The 14827-nt window shown below is 32.5% G+C and overlaps 1 protein-coding gene across 8 annotated transcripts in view; it reads left to right on the forward strand.

Moving 5' to 3' along the window:
- The window catches only part of LOC127723363 (protein argonaute-2-like), a 49932-nt gene that overhangs the window by 26594 nt on the left and 8511 nt on the right, over positions 1-14827 (forward strand). For 6 of the 8 annotated variants that reach the window (XM_052229938.1, XM_052229936.1, XM_052229939.1 and 3 more), the window contains 7 exons: positions 5885-6018; positions 6927-7111; positions 7620-7779; positions 8654-8744; positions 9084-9278; positions 12662-12898; positions 14047-14246. In XM_052229938.1, coding sequence (XP_052085898.1) covers positions 5885-6018; positions 6927-7111; positions 7620-7779; positions 8654-8744; positions 9084-9278; positions 12662-12898; positions 14047-14246 — 1202 coding nt within the window. Of the gene's footprint in view, positions 1-5715; positions 5850-5884; positions 6019-6926; positions 7112-7619; positions 7780-8653; positions 8745-9083; positions 9279-12661; positions 12899-14046; positions 14247-14827 lie in introns of all 8 variants that reach the window. The other 2 variants (XM_052229937.1, XM_052229940.1) reach the window with 1 other exon arrangement.

Below are 14827 nucleotides of genomic sequence, written 5' to 3' on the forward strand. Positions count from 1 at the left end.
AAGCAAATAATAATGATATGGAAGGAGATACACACCAAACAGGATGTGTAAATTATTATACAATAAGTATTGTGCAATAGCAAGAAATTTTCAATTGCACAGTATTGCACCATAGCAAGAAATCTTCAATTGCACAGTATTGCGCAATAGCAAGAAATCTTCAATTGCACAGTATTGCACAATAGCAAAAAATATCCAATAGCACAATATTGCGCAATAGCAAGAAATTGTCAATTGTACAGTATTGCGCAATAGCAAGAAATATTCAATTGCACAGTATTGTGCAAAAGAATATACTTCGTATAAGTTGCTTATTTCTTGATCAATTTCAATGGGGTTTTATTCTTGAATTCTTGGGGTTCTTTAATATGCTGAATCTAACCATGTATTAAGTTTTTGGATTTTGGGCACCGTTTTTAAATTGGTCCACATTGAGGTCCAAAGGGTCCAAAATTTAACTTTGTTTGATATCATCAAAAATTGAATTATTGGGGTTCTTTGATATGCCGAATCTAACCGTGTATTTAGATTCTTAATTTTTGGTTCCGTTTTCAAATTGGTCTACATAAAAGTCCAAAGGGTCCAAAATTAAACTTAGTTTGATTTCAACAAAAATTGAATATATGGGGTTCTTTGATATGCTGAATCTAACCATGCATTTAGATTTTTGATTATGGGCCCAGTTTTCAAGTTGGACCAAATCGGGGTCCAAAATTTAACTTTGTTTGATTTCAACAAAAATTGTTTAAATGCGGTTCTTTGATATGCTGAATCTAACCATGTATTTAGATTTTTGATTATGGGCCCAGTTTTCAAGTTGGTCCAAATCGGGGTCCAAAATTAAACTTTGTTTGATTTCAACAAAAATTGAATATATGGGGTTCTTTCATATGCTGAATCTAACCGTGTATTAAGTTTTTGGATTTTGGGCCCCGTTTTTTAATTGGTCCACATTGAGGTCCAAAGGGTCCAAAATTTAACTTTGTTTGATTTCATCAAAAATTGAATTATTGGGGTTCTTTGATATGCCGAATCTTACCGTGTATTTAGATTCTTAATTTTTGGTTCCGTTTTCAAATTGGTCTACATAAAGGTCCAAAGGGTCCAAAATTAAACTTAGTTTGATTTTAACAAAAATTGAATTTTTAGGGTTCTTTGATATGCTGAATCTAAACATGTGTTTAGATTTTTGATTATGGGCCCAGTTTTCAAGTTGGTCCAAATCGGGGTCCAAAATTAAACTTTGTTTGATTTCAACAAAAATTGAATATATGGGGTTCTTTGATATGCTGAATCTAACCATGTATTTAGATTTTTGATTTTTGGGCCCCGTTATCAACTTTGTCCACATTGAGATCAAAAGGGTCCAAAATTAAACTTTGTTTGATTTCATCAAAAATTGAATTCTTGTGGTTCTTTGATATGCTGAATCTAACCATGTATTTAGATTTTGGATATTGGACCATAATAGGTGAATGTCCAATTTAAAATTTTTAAGTTCTTAGACCACATTTATTCTGTGTCAGAAACCTATGCTGTGTCAAATATTTAATCACAATCCAAATTCAGAGCTGTATCAAGCTTGAATGTTGTGTCCATACTTGCCCCAACTGTTCAGGGTTCGACCTCTGCGGTCGTATCAAGCTGCGCCCTGCAGAGCATTTTATTAACAAGAGCATGAATGCATTGTTCTAAATATTGCAAGAGCAGAAAAGTAAAAACCTGTAAATGTCCAAAATGTTCTGTTTTTCTTTCCTTCTTCTTTCCCTTACTATAGATTTAAGTAAAATCATGAGATATTCGTAATAAATAATGTGGCTGAAGCTTCCAATAATTTGTAATCATGTCTGCTATGTGACTGCATGACTAACACATTGTGATTACTTAGTGTAAAAGAGGGGACCAGTCTCTCTTTTTGAGGAAACCAGTTGTGGCCTGTGCACTGCATGTTATATTAAGGTTCTGATATGTTGAGACGTATCATGTTGATCTGCCTTGATCTTATAGGACCTGACAACTATAAATAATTGTCTGTTAGAGCTGTGTATCTCCTCCTTCCCAGAATGCCAAGCAGGAACTTGTTTCATCACTTTGCTATGCATGAGAAAAAAGTATTGATTTTACTTCTGGTCCTGCGGTTTTCTAAAATTATAAAATAAATATGGCTTTGGCTTTTATTATTGCAATTGTTATATGAAAGATGTTATTTTGATTTCAAATATTGGTGACTATTGGACTATTTGTACATGTTACAAAATTCACAGCATATAGACTTTGAAATTGTTAGGCAAATTTCATCACACAATCAAAACATTGAATTTTGAAAGAGACTTAAAATATGATTTAAGATGTTACCTTTATCAAATTCAAAGTTATATAATACAGAATTTTTAAGTTAAATGTTAAAACAACTTTTTTTTTTAAATTGGATCTATTAAGGCTAGTTATGGAACAAATTTTCTGCTTTTTTTGTCAAGAGTTGAGCCCAATATATGTGTGCATGATGTGTTCCTTTTGTATGTTGATGTCAATAAGGATGTACCACACAAATCTACTAAAACTTATATCTTATTTACTGTATTCACTGTATTAATATATATACATAACTTATATGAATTTGTAACTATATAATTATTAGGAGTGACATGTGGTGTAAATCGCAAGAAGGAACAGCACTCCTCTATTAATTCAAATATTGTGGATTCATTTATTTCCGTGGATACCAATTTTCATGGCTTGAGGAGAAACTGCATGTTCGTGGACATTTAATTTCAAGGTTTTGCCAAACTCTGCATACAAGCCTTTAGGAAATGGATACTTTGTTGAAATTTAAATTTGTGGTTCACCTTTACCGACTATATCAACGAAAATTGGTATCCATCTAAAATAATGAATCCACAGTATATATATATATATATATAGAGTTTTAACAGTTACACTGGACAGAAAAGGACTGCAACTGGGACAGACAATCCACTAATTTTTTCATAGAATAATATATACTTATTTGAGAAATAACCATCAATTTTAGAATAAGAGCATGCTTTTTATTACTTATTTATTGAGAATTTGGCATCTTGTCAAAGAATTATTAAACAGATAATTAATAATTTAATTATCAGATAGTTTGTCGAGTGAATTTCATTGGAATGAATATTATCTTATGTGAATTGTATAAAAATGTGTTTTTAATGAAATGAAATAGAATGTTTATCTGTATGACTATTCCACAAATGATCATGAAAGAGGCTAGCGGGCACAGAATGAATTAAAGGTGTAATGATGGCAATTACTACTTATAAATCAACCATGGTGATATATGGATATTTAGAGCGCATTTGATTCTAACCTATCAGATGTAAACGATTACGCGCGTAGTCGTTTAATCCATTTGTTTCTTACATTTTTTGGTCAATGTTGACATCGTTCACCTAAACGATGTAAGGGCAAAATAGTTGCGTAGTCTTTTATCGTTGAGAGGTATAAACGATACATTCGTTTCTGCATCTGTCGCTTAACTAATTTCGAGCACATGTTCTTTTTCGCTAAGTCCTGGTCATTCATTTTATCGCACTTTTACGTGTAATCTTTTTCTGTCTCATTACGCAGGGACGATAAAGGTCATTAAACAATGTATTTGTTTCTAGCAACTTAACATCGACTAAACGATAGTTGTCGATGACAAAATTTCGGGTTATAAACAAATGCACTCTTTATCAGTTTATTTTGTCTAAACTGCCATGGAAGTCCAGTCTCACAGGCAAGACATTTCTCTCTGTCCACACTTTATTATTAATATTGGAAATAGATATTTAGTGCCTTCCAGCGTTTCACATTTATTTGTGGAATAGGCGGTAACTAAGGGGATGGTTACCATTGGTGACTGTTTATATAAGAAGAAAGCCCAGCCTGATGGATATGTTATATTTATTATTGAGTTTGTGTGGGACATCACAGTGCTAATGGCCAACACCTGCTTTTATTTACCTAATTCAGCAATAGCTTTTTGTCAGCTTCTATGAAGTACACTAACTGTCCTGATTTCTTTCTTTTTAGCTAGAATTTTTACTTATATTACTATTGGTGTTTTCAAAAATTCTATAATAAAGGTGAAAAGTTTTTGAAATGGTTATATATTTTTTTAATTTTTTTTTTCAAACAAATTTGACAAATAAGACTAGTAACCTCCCTCTGGGCATTGCTTTGAGAAGCTGACGAAGCTATTGCTTGATACTTAGTAAGACAAAATTAGAAGCAATAAAGATAATTTCTGACTTTTTGCTTGGTCTATTGCAATAGGAAAGTGATAGTGCTAAGCTCATTCTTTCTTCTAACCAATTAAACCATTTTGTGTGAAAATTTTAATTCCATTTTTTTTCTTTTAAACACTTTATCTGACTTTTGAATTTGTGACTTTTAACTGAATTGTCTGATCTAGAGAAATTTTATGTTAAATGTTTTATGGCAAATGACTTTTAATAGGTAGTACTGTGAATTCTTTATAAATTTCTTTTTATGTTTTCCCTGTTAGTAGAAATTAAATAGATATTGATTCTCAATATAGGAAATTCTTTCAATTTGGTCACATTAATTGTTTCACAATGATGTTACATTATTGTGCATCTTTAGCCGATCAAATGAGGTCATCTTAAGGAATTCAGAGGTCTTTCAACTTATGCCTCGTTCACATGTACGTTCAATTCGAATTTTTTTAATTTGAATCAAATTCGAATTGGCTAATTCGTATTAGAAATGCGTTTTCGTTAATGAGAAATAGCTAATTCGCTTCAATTCGAATTTAACTTTGGTGTGGACACTTTCTTGATTGTAATACGAATTACCCGAACAAGTGCTTGGACATTTTGTGCAAAATAACAGGCAAAAAATGTTCTTGGAATAAATTGAAAACTGCTAGTCCTGTTATGAAAATGAGAATAAAAAATGATTCCGATAAATGCCATATCAGATCAATAGGGCAAGTTTGGAGATGTTATTGGTTCTAAAATGGTTGTTTTGTTTTAAATTAAAATTAATTAATTGATAATGTGAATTAAAAGTTAACGTCGTTCGGACAATAAAGCGAATTTGACGCGCATTGCAATTCATATTAAATTTACGTTTGGACATAAAACGTTTCGAATGCGAATTAAACTAATTCAAATTTGTTAATGAGAATCTAATTTAAATTACATGTGAACTCAGCATTAAACATCCAGTAGGTCTTGGAGAAATATTGTGAAACAAGTCTTATCTAAAATCACTGAAACAACTTAAATAAAACTGATATATTTGTCCAAACTTTACAATTGTTGAAAGTGAGAAAAGTTTGTTGTTCATTGGTGCTACATATTCAATTTTCAGGTATTCTGTTCAAATTTTTTGTTCTATTATGAAACTATCTTCTGTCATTTTGATTTTTTTTTAAGATTTCAAGAAGTATCTTTGTAAATCATTTGAGGTTAACTTATTTGTATGGTTTTCATAAGCCAAGGATTCACAGTACCATAGCATGGTAAACTACGCAACATTATAAAGGAATGGCACAGTCTGGGCTGTTGTTCAAAAAGAGTTCAACGAAAAGTATTTAAAGTCACAAATTTGAAAGAGTTGACACAACTTTTTATAAATATTTTGATGGAAATTTGATTGATATCAGAAAAAAATGATATATTTTTTTTGTCAACAACTGGACATTATCACTGCGTCTTTTTCTAGAGTAAATCCCAGGCAATGCCAAATCAAGGTGTTTGGGACATGAGGGGAAAACAGTTTTACTCAGGCATAGAGATTCGGGTGTGGGCCATCGCCTGTTATGCTCCCCAGAGAACAGTTCGGGAAGATTGCTTGAGGTACGTATTTAATGATCTCCCTTTTGTACCTATAGATTAAATCTGCTGCAGTCCCCAACCAGGGAGTCTGGGATATGAGGGGCAAGCAGTTCTACTCCGGTATGGAGATTAAGGTTTGGGCCATAGCCTGTTTTGCGCCTCAGAGGACTGTTCGCGAGGATGCATTAAGGTAAGAAGTCATTGTTTTAAAAATAATTTAGAGAACTGAACATGTTTCTATGTTGTGTATATTTTGTGTATTTTCTAAGTTCATTATACCCCTGCTCCGAAGGAAGTATACCATTTTTCCCCTGTCTGTCCATCGATCAGTCCCAAGAGATTTCCTCCACATTTTTCTCCGGAACTAAAAATTGGAGCATCTTGAAATTTGTTATAAGGTTTCCTTTGAGCATGATATACTGTGAGATGCGTTTTCACATTCATTAATCATCAATTTTCTGTTTACAGAATTAACATTTATTCTTTTTATAAGTACATCAGCAGAAAATCAGGAAAATAAATGCTTGCAAAGTCAGCCAATAAGGGCTAAATATAAACATTGCATCCACAAATCAGCTGTAAATATAATTAACTGCCATGTAATCACTATCTTTCTGAGATGTCAGCTGGTTGAATAAATTAATCATTCATTAGCCTGGTATGGTATTGAATTCATTTGTTTAAATTTGAAACATTAATTCTTACCTTTGATGGTTCAAATAGAATTGATGGTATGGGTTAGACAGTTCTTAGTCTTCCAGTTGATCTATTAGATAAATCTGAGATTATATGAAACACTATGTTGAAGTGACATAAGATTTGTTAAGTTTAGGGAGAAGTAATAAGAACCCTGCATGTCGCCATATGAGACTAGAATTGACTTGGATTTTAAATCGGGGAATTCCCCTGAATAGGGAACAAGCTGCTATCCACAGAAATTATTTGCGTAAAGTGTAGTTGTACTTGGCTTACAAAGATGGTATTTAAGGTGGAGATAAATCAGTCGCTAAGGAAGGTATAATGTGAACCCCAGTTTACCCTAGTCTATACTGTATTTTGCTGTCCATTAATATTGTGGACATTGGTATCTTTTTTTAGAAATTTCACACAGCAGCTACAGAGGATATCAAACGATGCTGGCATGCCAATTCTTGGTCAGCCTTGTTTCTGTAAATATGCCACAGGACCAGACCAAGTAGAACCAATGTTCCGTTACCTAAAAAACACATACCAAGGATTACAGCTGATTGTTGTGGTATTACCCGGTAAAACACCTGTGTATGGTAAGTTTTCATGCATGGAAAAACACACGTCTTTGCATTGTGTACTTCAACAACTTGCATAAATTTTTAGGTAACATTTGTTTAGCTGTTTTAAAATAGTGGAATACCAACTGTCAGTTATAACTTTCATCAAAATCAGAAATTTTAATACTCAACACTATTTTTCATTTGATTGTGAAGTTTTAAACAATATATTAGAAAATCCATGGCTCCTGAAAGCTTACCTTAGAAATCAATGATTAAGAATTAACCTCATTATCCATGTATTGGTTCATTTTGACTTTTAGGAAATTGGAATTATAATAAAATGGTTATTTTAATTCTGAGCTTTTTTATTCGGCTCTGCCTTAGGCCATTGTAGATATCGTATTTAAAGGCCATTATTACAGACCTTGGGACATAAAGTAGGGCCATTATGTAAACACCCATTATCATACTATGATATTACAAATGTATTACAAATGTTGATATTCTTTCTGATGCTAATAAATAGGTTATGTTATTTCAGCTGAAGTCAAAAGAGTTGGTGATATTTTGTTCGGTTTGGCAACACAATGTGTACAGGCAAAGAATGTAAATAAAACCACACCACAGACCTTGTCAAATCTATGTCTTAAAATCAATGTTAAACTCGGTGGAATTAACAATATATTGCTGCCCAGTATAAGGTGAGTGTCTACCTAACAAGACTAGTTTATAAATCTGTAAAAAAAATAATGGCTGTCTGGTAAATTAAAGCTAAAGCTTAAGACTTGAATCTGTTGTTTTAAGGTGCAGATAGCTAATCTTCTGTAGCAAGTTGATGAGACGAGCTGAGAAACTTCATATGATAACTGTTTTCAGGCTAGTGAATATTTCAAATATCGGTTAGACATATATAATTTTTTTTCCTTCAGCTTTGTGCTAGTAGGTATTAAAAAAATCTGGTACAGACTGAAACTCTTAAGACATAATACTGTGGAAATATCCTTGTCGAGTACCTTTAAGAATATTTGTAGCAGTTATTGGTGAATAAGGGTATCGCATAAGTCATAAACAGGGATTATCTTGATCTTGATGATCAGTTTATCAGTGGAAATCATCGGGCATCTGTTATGATCAATGTTCCAATGATCCAGCATATCTTGTAATGTTGTCTTGTTTACATCTAACCAATATACCTTATTCCCCAATCATAATAGTACGCTGAGGTTATACGTGAGCAGGTATCGAACTCAAGAGTTGAAAATTGTATTTGCTGCTTTTCTGCTTAGCTCGAAGCATTTTAGATTAAGGGCAAAGACTGGTCATCTCAGAGCCAGAATGATGTGTTAGGTTACCTATAGGGAGACATATTTTACAGTGGATTGTTAAATTGCGAAACTAAATAGTTAAAAAACAGGGTCATGTTGGTCTAGTATAAAGTAGGGTTGATACCCATAAAATATTAATATGCTTTCATCCTGATATGAATGTTATTTTTGCCTCCGGACATTAAACACTAATTCATCATCATTATCAACTTTTTGCCTGACAATTGAATTAACTTGTGTAATTTTTCAGGCCAGCGGTATTCAGAGAACCTGTGATATTTCTTGGTGCTGATGTTACACACCCACCAGCTGGTGATGCCAGCAAACCATCCATCGCAGCTGTAAGTTGTTTAATATGAATTTAAATGAGAAGACAATTTTTTGGGAGGATGTCTAATTGAAGTTGTAAGGCCTATGGTTGTTTCAAAATATAACAATAATACTATTTTCTGTTAAACTTTAAAACCTTTCAATTTTTCTAGCCCTCAGTAATGCTTTTTTTTATTGAAAAAATACACAGAATGCAAAAGCTCATTTAGGCACCATTTGGTACAGATTCAAAATTTATAGGTCCCACACACATGATCGGGGATTTTATTTTACCACTGGGCCTCTTAGATATTGTTCAAGTTGAGACAACTTATAATCTACTGTTAATTAATAACTTCTAAATTTTATAGGTTGTGGGCAGTATGGATGCCCATCCTAGTCGATACTCAGCTACCGTCCGTGTGCAGCAACATAGACAGGAAATTATCCAAGAGTTGTCTTCCATGGTTAGAGAATTGCTCATACAATTTTACAAGGCAACAAGATTCAAACCAACGAGAATTATCTTCTATAGAGATGGTGTCAGTGAAGGACAATTCCAACAAGTAAGTGACTTTCATATAACTTTATACCCGCCATACTGAAGGGGGACTTCAGGGGTGAAACTTAACTTTGTAAGGCCAGTAGCCAGCCAGGCTACTAGACTTGAAAATCAGTTAGCCCAGACAAAAAGTTAGTAGCCCACTTTATTTCACTATGAGTATCACCGGTGAAGCCTGCAAAGCGGACTGAACTTGCTAGGGGGGTTTGGGGGCATGCCCCCACCCACCCAAAAAAATTTTGAAATATTAGACTCCAAACCCTGCATTCTGAGCATACCTGGAGGTGATTTAGATGCTTGGGAAAATGTAAATTTTGTCTTATTTTTGTTGTTGATTTCAAATTTAATTTACAAAATGGGAATCTTAATTCATGCCCTGTGTACCAGGTTTTTTTTAATATCTTTTTAAGACAACTAAAGAATTCTCTGTCCTTAAATACATGTAGATGATCAATGAAATATTTAATATTATTTCTTTAATAATCTAATTTATTAAATATCTTGATCGATTTATTTTGCATAACTACGTACATTTGTAAACAAATGACCCACCTTTTTTCTCAAAAGACTTGTACACGTATTTCAAAAGCATTGTCATAAAATTGATATCTCCTCTAATTTTCTCTTTTTTGTAAACTGTTCAGTAAGTAGGAAACTAAAATCATTTTGAACTAATGTTATTTATAAGTGGTCGTCAATATTCTACTTTCGTTTTTGACCTTCATTCTCTGGACACCACGTGGGCTTTGAAAAGGGAACTACAAAAGGTACTGTTTTCCAGATTCTAAACAACATTATATATTATACGTTCTTTTATTTGACTGATATTATTTCATAACATGCTATTGTCATCTTCTCTGAATTTCTTCGCTTTCTTGAAGCCAAAACCGAACAGGTATTTGATCGCTCCATATTGTAAATGACCATCGGAATCAGGGATGGGCACGATTACTGACAAATGTAATCGATTAATAATCGATTACGTGAAGGATTTTTGTGCAATCGATTAATAATCTATTACTCCGATTTTAGTATGTAATCGATTGCAATCGATTACTTTATCAAAAGTAATTACATTACTTTTCGATTACTGTCAATTACATGCTTCAAAATTAAAAAAAAAAATAAAGTTAAACACGATTATGTTGCTCAACGTCTGAATAGTGGAAATTTAGAACTTTACCAAAAACAACATTTAAAGCATTGTTTCTATACTATAAGCTGACAGTTTTTTTCTAGATGGAATCTCTTACTGAGGATAAGAAATATTAAAAAAATCTTGAAATTTTGACTTTCAACATGAATGTCAGAATGAGAGATGAGAACGCATTGCATCAATCACTTATTTATATTTATGGTTGTTTCAAAAATTTTGCTTCCGTACTGACTTAGGTTAGCTTTTTTGTTTTTACTCATTAAAAACAATTATATTTTAGCATAGTTAATTACAATGTTGAAAGTTTTCTCTGAAAAAAATATAAAAAAGTAGAATAATTAATTAGTTCAGCTAATCTTAAAGATCAAAATTTATAATAATAATGACATGCATGATTTAATCCTTTTGTTTGGATAACCACCCTAATTACAGGTTATAAAATTGCCAATGGAGTACAATTTATAACCTGGGGCAAAATAATGTAAATCTTCTTCTTAATTAGACATACAGTTATTGAAATAAAAAACAAAGTCTGTATCTTATTGATTAGAAGACTTTGAGCATCTGATTAGTAAAGACAAGAAGTTTGTTAAGATTTTTTTATTCTCCAATCAAGTTATTGACAATATATATATATATATATTTATAATGTGAAAGAGGGATACATGTATCTATTTCCAAAAAGAATTTTAATGCATAGCCATTGATTCATTGTTAAAAGGATTTTGTGTACTTCTATAATTTGTATATACATGTATATCATAACATTATAAGAAATCAACTGTTTATCTATTCTAAGCTTAAATTCAAACTCTTATTCAAAATTATGCTTTAAGGAATTTTAATAGAAATAAGCTTACCACCTTACCACTTTAATGTAGTACAGAACTCTTATTGAAAATTATGCTTTAAGGAATTTTAATACAAATAATCTCACTACTTAAGTGTAGTACATAACTTAACTTAAGACACATTTCTTATTTTAAATCTATTTTCTTATTTCAAATCTATTTCTTATTTTAATATAAAAGGTCTTGAATTATTGACAAGCACATAAATCCATTTGTTTCAAAAGTTAGATATAAAGTAAATTTTGGTAGGTGATCTGGTTGATCATAATGCAGTATGAGATAATAGATAGAAATAAGGCAGTTGATAAACCCTTTAAGTCATATCAATACACTCTATTTTATCTGTACTACAAAGTGATGAACAAATGATGAATACATACAAATTTTTATCTAAAATAGGTTATATTTCATTTAACTATTTTACTAAAGTAATCGAAATGTAATCGAAAAGTAATCGATGATTACATAATTTTTTTGCTGTATTCGATTAAATTACGATTACATGTAATCGAAAATGTCTTCGATTACAGATTACTGTCGATTACTGGAAAAAATGTAATCAATTACACTCGATTACGATTACCCCATCCCTGATCGGAATGTCTCTCTTGTTATCCTTGCAAACATACTATACTTTCCAGACTTTAAATAGACGACCAATCAGTGACCTGAATTAACGTGAACTATATTTAGTCAAAAGTAAACACTGATTTTACATCCTTGTTTATCGCGACGGTGACTTTGCGACAATACGACTCTCGGCACTTGCCTGTATACATTTTAAAAAGATTTTTTTTGCTTTTTTTCTTTTTATCTTTGTCAGTGAAGTAGCCGGCACTTGGAGCCACGGTAAACAGCGGATTTTCGTCTGTCGAGTACTTTGTTTTCAATTCGCCACCTGGGCTACCACAACTGAATAAAAAGATCGCCCAGGTCAATTTCTGGTCGCCATGGGCGACTGGGCGACCGTTAAGTTTTTTCCCTGGACTATAAAGTTATTGTTGTATCTGTTCACTGTTTTGTGTGTCCACACTACTTTGTATGCTAAATCAGTGACTATTTCATTTAAAATTTCAGAGAATCTTTAGTATCTAATTTCATTGCTTAAATATTTTATTTTGAAATGTACCGAATTTAGGGGTTTTCTATAGCATAACATGGACTTTAACATATCTATAAATAATGGAATGGGTATGAGCTCAGTTTTAGTTATGTTCAAGTTATATCATTGTTTGTTTTGTTATACATACTTATATCATTAATGTTACAAAACAAACAAACAAAATTTGATAGATCTAGTTATTTCCTGGTTTTAGCATCAAAATGTATTGAATTCTACATATATTTGACATTGAACTACAAAATGTATTTACCTCTCAGGTGCTATACCATGAGTTACGAGCTGTGAGAGAAGCATGTATGAAGCTTGAGATCGGGTACCAGCCTGGTATTACCTTCATTGTTGTACAGAAGAGACATCACACTAGATTGTTCTGTGCCGACAGGAAGGATCAGATTGGAAGGAGTGGGAACATTCCAGCTGGTACCACTGTGGATGTCGGCATCACACATCCTACAGAGTTTGACTTCTACTTATGTAGTCATGCTGGAATCCAGGTAAAGTTTGAAACAAAATAAGAGATTCATGGCATTTAATCCTTTCACATTTAGTACACTCTCTAAGTTCATAATCTGTGATGTTGCACATATTTTTATGAACCGCAGTTTTACCCTTGTCTGCCTGTATGTCCTAAAATTGGTTACTGTTCTGTAACTTCAGTTTACCTGAACCAAATGTTATAAAGGTTATACACAATGCTTGTTACCACAAAACACAGATCAAGTTTGAATTTGGGTGGCCTCACTTTTACCTTTCTAGAGTTATGCTCCTTTACAAATGGAAAAATTTCTGAATTTTTTGTTTCTATTCTCTAACATAAGTTTGCCTCAACCAAATGTTATGAAACTTATACACAATGCTTAATACCACAAAACTCAGATCAAGTTCGAATTTGGTGGCGTCATTTTTACCTTTCTAGAGTTATGCCCCTTTTCAAATGGAAAAATTGCTGAATTTTTTGTTTCTGTTCTCTAACTTAAGTTTGCCTCAACCAAATGTTATGAAACTTATACACAATGCTTAATACCACAAAACTCAGATCAAGTACGAATTTGGGTAGTGTCGCTATTACCAATCTTGAGTTGATGTCCCTTTATAATGTTATATGCAAGCGGGGGCATCATCTGTGTCCCATGGACACATTCCCCATTTATTTAATTCCATATTACTGTCCATTGTCACAATCACTAGAAACAATTCCTCTGTGTAGAAAAAAAAAAATTAATCTTAAAATGAGTAACACTGGCTTTCCCAATGTAGAAAAAAGGAATTGTGTTGATATATTGTGGATGACTATTCACTTCTTTGAAAAGATAGAAAAACAGAAGACAGCTGCATAAACTGACAAAGTGCTAAAGATGCTTTGTCCAGGAAATAAATATACAGAATTTTTATTATTTTTCATGACTGAAATTGGTTTCTATGGCTTTGAAAATGGAGTAGCCAACTTAAATCAGTTTTAACAAATCTCTTGCTTTTCTTTCTGAACATTAGTTTAAGGCACCTGTTAAATTTTCTATTCCTGGATGCCATGTATGTTTATAGAAACTTAAAGCAAACTGAAAAGGTACTGTATTGTATTGTTTCTATTTTACTGTTGACTTTCAAATTATTGGATACATTATTTATTGTGTCTATTTTACAGGGTACCAGTCGACCTTCACATTACCATGTATTGTGGGATGACAATAGGTTCAATGCAGATGAACTCCAGATGTTGACCTATCAATTATGTCACACCTATGTTAGATGTACAAGGAGTGTGTCCATTCCAGCACCGGCTTATTATGCACATCTTGTGGCCTTCAGAGCTCGTTATCATCTAGTCGAGAAAGAACATGATAGGTAAGGCCTAGAATTGTTTTTATTCATTTCTCACTTAGGGATGTAATATGTTATTCCTCTGTTTGACTTGTGTAAGCATCAAACTTTCACATTGGGGTCTCAGTAACTGAGTGGTCTCTTCACAGTGATTACTAACATATTGTGAGTTAGAACCCCGAATTTGGCGTGATGTTCTACCTCTATCATAATTGACCAGGATTGCCAGTTTTCCTGAACCAAGTCTTCTCCATGTACTTTGGCTACTGTGGATTCATTAATATTTGTTGGATACTAATTTTCGTGGATTTCGTGGTTACAGGTGAACCACGAATTTAAAAGTTCAACGAATTACAAATTTTCCATCAGGTTGTATGCAGACTTGAGCTAAACCACAAAATGAAATGTCCAAGAAAATACAAGTTTCAATCAATCCACGAAAATAAATGAATTCACAGTAACTCTATTAACAAAAACTGGCCACCATGATCAAGCCAAGGACCCTGAAAGTGGCATAAAACTCCAACCAACAAATAAACATTTAGCTTTAAAACAGCTGATTAGGTTCCTATATCTCTATGGAAATTTTCTTTGTAATGTAGTTT

Source organism: Mytilus californianus, unplaced genomic scaffold (genome assembly GCF_021869535.1).
Source record: "Mytilus californianus isolate M0D057914Y unplaced genomic scaffold, xbMytCali1.0.p SCAF_13, whole genome shotgun sequence".
Taxonomy (NCBI): Eukaryota; Metazoa; Mollusca; class Bivalvia; order Mytilida; family Mytilidae; genus Mytilus; species Mytilus californianus.